Source organism: Pseudochaenichthys georgianus, chromosome 6, assembly GCF_902827115.2.
Source record: "Pseudochaenichthys georgianus chromosome 6, fPseGeo1.2, whole genome shotgun sequence".
In the NCBI taxonomy this organism is placed as follows: domain Eukaryota; kingdom Metazoa; phylum Chordata; class Actinopteri; order Perciformes; family Channichthyidae; genus Pseudochaenichthys; species Pseudochaenichthys georgianus.
In genome coordinates, this window is record NC_047508.1 from 33,920,959 (window position 1) to 33,930,018 (window position 9,060).

Sequence of the window (9,060 nt, forward strand, 5' to 3'; positions counted from 1 at the left end):
TCATAAATCAGCCTCAGTAACTTGCACCACACACACACACACACACACACACACACACACACACACACACACACACACACACACACACACACACACACACACACACACACACACACACACACACACACACACACACACACACACACACACACACACACACACACACACACACACACACACACACACACACACACACACACACACACACACGCACACACACACACACACACACACAGTATTGATAGACTCAGAGAGATTTGTGTGACAGCTATAGACCGATCATATCCCCTCATGACATATAACGTCATACTGTGCAACCCTATTTTTAACCTACAGCTGTATAGAAGTCATTGACCTTACTTACATTAGGTAAGTTGTTGTTTTGAATAATAAGTATCCTTTATTAAAATATATTAATCGAACATTTGTTTAACTAGGAAGTCCCTTGAGGTGAAAATCTAGCACGCTACAGTTCAAAAAGAAAAAGAGCCAACAGACACGGAAAATAGTGAATAAAATAAAATGCATCTGTTGCATCGCTGGGTATCATGAGCTTTTCACATGGCTTTATCATTTCATCAAGGGCACTAGATTATGTCAATGGAGAAAGGTATGAGACGCCTTTCTGTCCCTAGGTCAGTGCAAACCCTTGGATACTGGTAAGGAAATTGTAGCTGTTGAATCAGAGGATCCCAGATATAGCTCCACCTTCATAAACTAATTCCTGTGTCATTCCTGAGACGCTGTTATCACCAGCCCTTCAGCCCTATCTCACTTTGAGCGGATTAGTTGAAACTGAAGCGAAGTGATCTAAAGGAGCTGTTGACTAGCACGTCTGACCTTCTAAAGACTCCCATTTAAATGTATAACAGACACACACACTTTATATACACATAAGTTCATTCACAATCGTACTAATGATGGATACACACTTACAGAAATGCACACACACACACACACACACACACACACACACACACACACACACACACACACACACACACACACACACACACACACACACACACACACACACACACACACACACACACACACACACACACACACACACACACACACACACACACACACACACACACACACACACACACACACACACACACACACACACACACACACACACACTTTGTAAATACTTGGGTTTGGAAAGAGGAACGCCAAGAGGAGTCAGTGACGCAAGAGGCTGCTGCGATTACCTCACGTCTGTAAAGTGTTAGCAAGGAGCCACATTCTGTCTATTTTTAGACAAAGACAAGAGTCAGAGGAACAAGTGTCATCAATCAACATGCTCGTAAACACAAACTCTAAAAAGATACATATTTATTGTTTTTTCAGAACATCAGCATTGCTAAAAGTATGCGTTTTTCATTCAAAGTGAATGATGTTGATATAATTGTTAGTCAAATAGTAATAATTCATGTTTTTCCATCGTGCTATTTTTTAAATAAATATTGTTTAATCATAAATCATACTAACACAATATGAAATCATGATGCTATAAATGCCAGTAGAGATCACTGATTTTCTCAAACATTCAAACTAATTGATTCCTCATGCAGAATGATAAGAAAGCACGTTCTCTTTTTCTCAGTGTGAGAAAATCCACAGTATCCTGTTTCCTTGGGGGTCTCCTGCATTCATGGGTCGAGCCATTAATAACGAAGGGAGGTTCCCCACTGTCAGCATTCACCCTGCAGGCTTTATGGCATGTGTCTCCCAGGCTACGTCTCATTGCAGTCACTGTAAAGTATGCACGTAAATGCATGTCTCTCTGCATATCTAAAGGTATGTGTTTCTATAGAAAGGCCCTACGGAAAGCCCCACCACAAACATGCATGGAGAATATGTTGTTATACTGTATTTAATTATATAATAATACATGTTTTTTTTATAATTGTATGTACCATGTATGTGTAGTATAAATAATGGCTATGTGTATTTTAAATATGTTATTGGGTTTAAAAACATGAAAGGACAATAAATAATAAAAAAATATATTGTTCAAAATAATAATATTGAGGCTAAAAACTATTTTTGATCCCACAAATGAATATGGAGAACAATACCAATGTAGCTGACAAGGGGAGGTTACTGTAATCTTTCCAGATCGAGGAAACTCTAATACTGCGAGTATTTTTTGGACTGACCGATTTAGAGTCGTGTCTCCATTCCTCAGATTGTTTATTATTGTTTGTTTCCTTGGTTACATTCAACGCCTGACACCTTGGCGTGACTCATACAGTAATTTGCTGAACGCAATATGCTAACACATTAGAAGCAGGCGGCTCTGTGTCCTGACACTGACATTTGACTCTGACATCCAACCCCTTTGTTCACTAATGAAAAGGCAAAAAACCTGCTAACCTGACCATGAAAAAAAGATATAACCTCTCTTGTAAAAATGTGTGGTGGCATGTTGTCCCCAACAAAGATTGCCCCCATCAAGGTAATAATGCAAAGCGTTCCGGTTGGTTTTAGTAACACTGATTATCGCCCTTGAGCTATTATTGCTGCGTCCACAACTGCACTGACTGACATACCTGATGCAGCGTCATGAAGGCAATGAAAGTGGAAAAAACAGGCTATAATTAGATCACAATGCTGCGGTACACATATCAATTCACTCTGTAAACTCGGGCCAAGTCTCAACCAAACTCCAATAGGTGTATTAATCTTTAACATGTAAGAAAGTGAAACCTGAACTATTGTTGGATACACAGGGTCTATAGGGAACTGATACGACTGAAGGTGTCCGATTTTTAACACCTTTTTTTAACACCTTCAGTGACCCCATAACCAGGTCACTTGTCTTCTGAAGGTCCCCCGTGTTCCAAGCTGTACAATTGAGCCTTTTAAGTGCTATAAAAGGTGGGTGTTATTTCGGCCGTGGCTTTCTGAAGATGCTATCATCCTCGGTCTACTCAAGTGTCAGTACAGCCAGCACTTTCCACTGGCCGGGTCCAGCAGGGCTCCTGGCTCTACCAGGCCCTGCGCTTCAGAGCATTCGGGTTGTTTCATGTCATTTATTTCAAGTTATAGCAGCAGAACATAAACCCTCAATATTGTTAACATGCTGGATCTATTTGTCATCAACACTCCTGGTTTCTAAAACGGTGGGCTGTGACCCAAAGTATAGACAACGGCCGGGTGCTGGAGGTTCCCTTGTGACAAGAATAGCCACATGATTTCATGAATGAGGGACCTGCAGGGTGAGAGACTCAGTTTCTCAGTAGTCTCTGGATCTGGTAAAGTGATGGACCTTTCTCTGAACAGGGACATAGAGTAGACTGAGGAATTTAATGTGGGATGTTTTTAGTAAGAGAAATGTAGATTTATAGCACTTCAATGATGACATTATGATTTATCTCAACTTGGAAACAGAGGAGTATTTCAATCCATTTTAGTAATACTGCCTACTCTTAATACTTTGATTAATTAAGTATGATTTGTTTTGATCTTTTACTTCATTTCCTATGACTATTGATATCTAATAGGGGACTTCCCCGCCCCCCCTCCTGTACAAAATGTTCCAACTTTAACCAAACTTTTTATTATCGTTTTTAAGATACATGTAAAAGTGCAACAAATAAACAACAATAAAGAAGACTACATTTGTAAGGCTATCCCGGTACTTATAAATCAGTGCAGTGCTAGTGAGGTGAGTGAGTGTGAGAGGGACAGCAGCAGCAGCAAGTGTCATCTGGTCTTCCAACTTGGGGGGGGCTTTGGAGTTTAAAATGGTGTGAATATGATAGCCATCGGGATAGCTTATGCAAGTGGAGATCTGTCTGCATCATTGAAAGTTGACAGTTCAGAGGCACTAATCTGACAAAGGGACGGTATAAATCAACAACTGGTCGAACATTTTTCGATATCAACAAACAAAAACAGTTGGGGAGCAAAACAACTAAAACAGGTGGGGAGAGTTTTTCTGAGTGTGAGCGGCTGCATGAGACGGAGAGTTGTGAGGACGCACGGGTAACAGAGGAGAACCCAGAGGAGGTGAGTGACGGGTTTACCCTCGGAGGGGTAAAAAAGATGACCGTGGTGTCCCAGGAGAACCACAACGACACTGTGGTCGTAACTCCTTTGTTGCAAGATGCTGCTGACTTGGAAGCAGCCGACACGGAGTGCAGCGAGCGCGTGGTCATCAACATCTCGGGTCTGCGCTTCGAGACGCAGCTAAAGACCCTCTCGCGCTTCCCCAGCACGCTTTTGGGAGATCCACGTAAACGGATGCGTTTCTTTGACCCTCTGAGGAATGAATACTTCTTTGACAGGAACAGGCCGAGCTTTGACGCCGTCCTCTATTATTACCAGTCAGGTGGGAGGCTCCGGAGGCCCGTCAGTGTACCTGTGGATATTTTCCTGGAGGAGTTAAAGTTTTATGAATTTGAGGAGGAGACCATTGAACTTTTCAAAGACGATGAGGGTCTATCGAGGGAGGAGGATCGCCCTCTGCCAACCAACATATACCAACGCCAGTTATGGCTCCTTTTTGAGTATCCAGAAAGCTCAGGACCTGCACGGATAAACGCCATTGTGTCTGTTGTGGTTATTTTAATATCCATTATCATATTCTGCATGGAGACTTTACCCGAGTTTAGAGAGGTCCCACTGGTGCCAAAAACTCATCCCAATGGGAGTATCATCGCCTTTGAGCACAGTCCGTTCACAGATCCGTTTTTCATGGTGGAGACACTTTGCATCGTGTGGTTCTCCTTTGAGTTCACCATGAGGTTTCTGTCGTGCCCCAGTAAAGCAGCTTTCTTTAAAAACATCATGAACATAATCGATGTTGTGGCAATAGCTCCATATTTTATCACCCTGGGTCTTGACCTGGCGGAGCATCAGGGCAGCAGTCAGCAGGCAGCGTCTCTGGCCATCCTCAGGGTCATCCGTCTGGTCCGAGTCTTCCGGATCTTTAAACTTTCCAGGCACTCCAAAGGTCTCCAGATCCTCGGCCAGACGCTTCAAGCCAGCCTCAGGGAGCTGGGACTGCTCATCTTCTTCCTGATCATTGGAGTTGTTTTATTCTCCAGTTCGGTTTATTTCGCAGAAGCAGAAGACCCAGATTCTGGATTTACAAGTATACCCGATGCGTTTTGGTGGGCAGTGGTGACAATGACGACAGTCGGATATGGAGACATGTGCCCTTCCACCATTGGGGGAAAATTCGTCGGATCGTTGTGCGCCATTGCAGGAGTGCTAACCATAGCTTTACCTGTCCCTGTCATAGTGTCAAATTTCAATTATTTCTACCACAGAGAGAACGAGGATGAGGAAAATGTTGTGTATGTGCACGTCAAATGCGGGCAGCAGCAGCAGCCCTCCTTAAGTGAAAGTGATTCAAACAAAAGCAACCAGTCGCTCTCCAAAACTGAGTCCTTCCAGGAGAGCGACGATTTGGAAACGTTGACGCATCCAAAAGTAATCCCAGTGGAGACATGCACAGTGAGACTGACAGAGGTATAACACGTTGGAAGGAGTTTTTATTTCTGGTGAGTTGTCTTCCAGTGGACATATCATTAAAGCTCCTGGGGGCTGCAGTTGCTTTTACGCAATCTGTTTTCAAGTGTTTTTCTAAAAGTGGAGCCTCATATGTTTATGCTACAGGAGCCCCCACCAAAGTGAGAACTGGCTTAAATGTACCGTGATGTATTAAAATGTGGCAAAGGAGGGGAGCAACTGTCAATACATGGGGAACTGTGCAGTAAAGCTATACCATGACATGCACACATTTGGGAACCCCTGGGGCACACAGGGCATAGCTGAAATACCACTAGCCGTAACCGAGACATGCTAACAAACTGAGCAGTCAATAGAGGATCATTGAAAACAATGTGTTCGTATCTTTAATTTCTCAGTTCAGTCAACATTTTTTTTGTAAAAAGTCCCTTAAATGGTGTTTACGCACGAACCAAACGTTGATACTATCACGTATCCCAAACGAGTTACGCAAGAGTTAGAAGGAAATGGGTTTGTATTTCGCTTTGATGACTCGTAACTGCTGTCCCTTTTGGAACATTAGAGCTTGTTTACGTCTGTTTGGACTGTGAATTGTTGGCTTAATCCCTCAGGGTACTATTGTCAAAAGTGTACATGTTTTACATAATAACGACGAGATCACTTATCCATAGTTAAAATATACATGTCTCTTAATGACAGCATTTCTTTCTGTACTTTTCTTCCAAAAAAACAAACCTCACTTTAGGAGCCATCCCAGACTTTGTTTATTCGGAGTTTGCAGCATACCTTTATTCAATCTGATCAGGAAAGTGAGCTGTGAGCGCCCCTCTGTGGATGAAACTCGTCCCTGCTCAGAATGCTGTGTGAAATGAAAACTTCAGCTTGTGTATCTCTGACACATGACATTGACTGATTTAGGCATAAGCCCCTGAGATCATGTTCTTTGACCGTATGGATGCGTGTGATGGTTAACTAAGCTCAGCAGAAGCCTGACTGCTCTCTATTACTGTTTACTTAGTGAGTTTTATTTTCTGCTTACTTGCAGGAGGCAGACGAGTTTGTGAAGCGTGTTTCAGAGTCACAACAAAACACAAGCGTGGGATTATTTTCTTCTCCCAAATAGTGGATAATTTTCTCACCGATATTCTTGCATTGCCAGTGTTGTATACGGAGATGGAGGAAACGCTTTGGAAAGATTCAGTCTGCGATAATGGACGTTGTGTTTATCAACAGTAGAAAAAACAACATTCTTTTGTGTAGGCTTTATTGATGACCACGTGTATAAAAAGCCTTGTGTATACTGCGTTTTTTTTTGTAATTCTGAATTATTTTCTTATGCAGTTTTAATGCAAACTTGGAATGGCAACTTGTCTCTGTGTTGTTACAATCATTCGGATTGCATTGCAGCTACACGAGAACATAGCCCACATAGACATTACAATGCAATGTCTGCATGACACGAATGCATTGTGAATTTTAAATGTAATAAAATATTTATTTTTATAATTCAAACATGTATGTGAACTTAACTTAATCCTTTTTTTATAAATAAATTATGAAGCAGAACATGTATCGCTCGTCATTCTTCCCTCAGTATTCAAAGAAGGCAAACAGTCACTTGTGTCAAATAAATGCCCTTAAATTGGTTCAATATCTTTTATCACTTTTGCTGCTAAATGTTTGAAAACAAGGGCGCAGAAGCAGATATTGTGTAGTCTTGCCACAAAACCAATTAACTTAATAAAATGTCAAAGTGATTAATGTTGGGGAGGGTTAATTGGCTGGAGGCACATTTAACAAATTAGACCTGATGACCTGCTCTTTTTGTTTTTAAAAAGTCAGCAGACAGCTGTTTAGAGTCAATTCAGCTCTGACTCTCACTGTGTTTAGGCCTCGTGCCTATACACTCAAAGTCAATGGAGACATATATGTGCTATGCTGCTGTACAGTAATGACTTTAGTACATTCTGGATTATGTTGGGATTTGTAGTTTTCTGTGAGGTGAATTAATCACTGCGCTATCCGTGGTGCTGAAACTGATCCTGTGGCCTCTGCAGTGCCAACATTCCTGCATTTCTTTCAAAACTGTCTGACTTTCAGATCCATATGCAGCAATGAGTGAAGGTTGGTGGGATGTTACAACTTAGTATCACAAGGTGATATTTGGTGTGAGTATATATAGAGCACATCCTGAATGCTGGTTTCATAACTACGAAGGGTGCACACACTGTGTGCAGCACTTTATCTTTCTTATTGCTCACTAGAAAACTGATGAAAGTTACACAATCTAATTTGGTCTCACATCAGGCACATTAAAATAACATATTTAGGGGGTAGATGGGTATTATAATCTAAGCAATTTCTGACTAGTTTTTCTAAATGATTAAACATCTCAAATGTCACCCAGTGTGGGTTTAGAGGTTTTGTTACCAACTGTCCCTCTTTGCAGTGAGATTGCGCCAGTGCTGGCACACAAGTGCTCTTGTTTTTGTGGTGTGTGGAGAACTTCTACCGGTGTGCTTTAGTAGAGCCGGTCTGCATTGCGTCGAAACCCTCCAACTCCTCCTCCTCCTGCTTCTCCTGCTGCTCTCCCTCCCCTCCCCTCTCCTCTCCCCTCTTCCCCCCTCACCTCCCCTGCACTTGCATGTAAAATGCACAGCAAAACTTGCTTGACATTGTGGAGAAAACATTTGGACCTCGCTGCTGCACTCTCCACTATCCGTGTCTTTGATCCTGCCCTCCGAGCCGCGCTGAAAACACATTGTGCCTGTCATCTCGTCCACTCGCAACAAGCGGAAGATTTCTGCTGATGCAGAGATGTCTGGAAATGTCAAGGGCTCGCTTATTGCCCCTTAATGTGTCTCCCCCCTGAATTGCAGCGCAAGATTTTCTCCTGCGGTATGCTGTGAGCTGTTCACGCACCGTGCCGCGGAGCGAGCAACTCCCGACGCTGCGGCTCTCTTTCTGTTCCTTTTCCATCCCAAGCTTTCCTCATTACACTCACCTGATTTCACATCTTGTTTTTTCTACTTGGCTTCACCTTCCTAAGACATTTGGGGGCACTTTGAAGATGGCGAAGAGCACAGAGAGGCTGTAGGCTTCTTTCTTTTCGAGGAAGGTGCAATGTAAAGTTGCCACATGACACCCTCTGCTGCCCTGCCGTTGGATGATTTTACTCGAGGATAAGACGCATTCAGGACCTTTGAAGAACAGCCAACGGTAAGCCCCGAAACTGCTGATTTATGGAATAATCATATCGGTTAGATTGTTTTCTCCTCCACAGCTGCTGTTGTTTTAATGGTTAGCTTAGACAGCTACTGCATTGTTTTACTATCTCGTAAATGGGTTTTACATATGTGTTGCCCCGCGGAAAGCCTTTAGGCTGTTTGCAGAAACATCAGTTGGTGTATATCTGAATCAGATGCTATGCGTCACATCATAATTCTGGATGGTTTAGAGTGCCGTAGGATACATTATGGTCATGCTCCTTTAAGACATAAACCACATCATTTATATGTAAAACTAAAGTGAACACCCTTACAGAAACAGCATATGTATCAGAGAAACAGG

At 42.4% G+C, this 9,060-nt stretch overlaps 1 protein-coding gene across 1 annotated transcript; it reads left to right on the forward strand.

Annotated features, from left to right (window-relative positions):
- The first annotated feature begins 3,628 nt into the window (after positions 1-3,628).
- LOC117447586 (shaker-related potassium channel tsha2-like) lies at positions 3,629-7,008 on the forward strand. Its single transcript, XM_034084343.1, has one exon. The coding sequence runs from the start codon at positions 4,060-4,062 to the stop codon at positions 5,494-5,496; it is 1,437 nt and encodes a 478-aa protein (XP_033940234.1). The 5' UTR covers positions 3,629-4,059; the 3' UTR covers positions 5,497-7,008.
- The last annotated feature ends 2,052 nt before the right edge of the window (positions 7,009-9,060 follow it).

What these genes read in the sequence shown, in the direction of transcription:
- LOC117447586 (XM_034084343.1), top strand. Translation starts at nt 4,060, where the DNA reads ATGACCGTGGTGTCCCAGGAGAACCACAACGACACTGTGGTCGTAACT.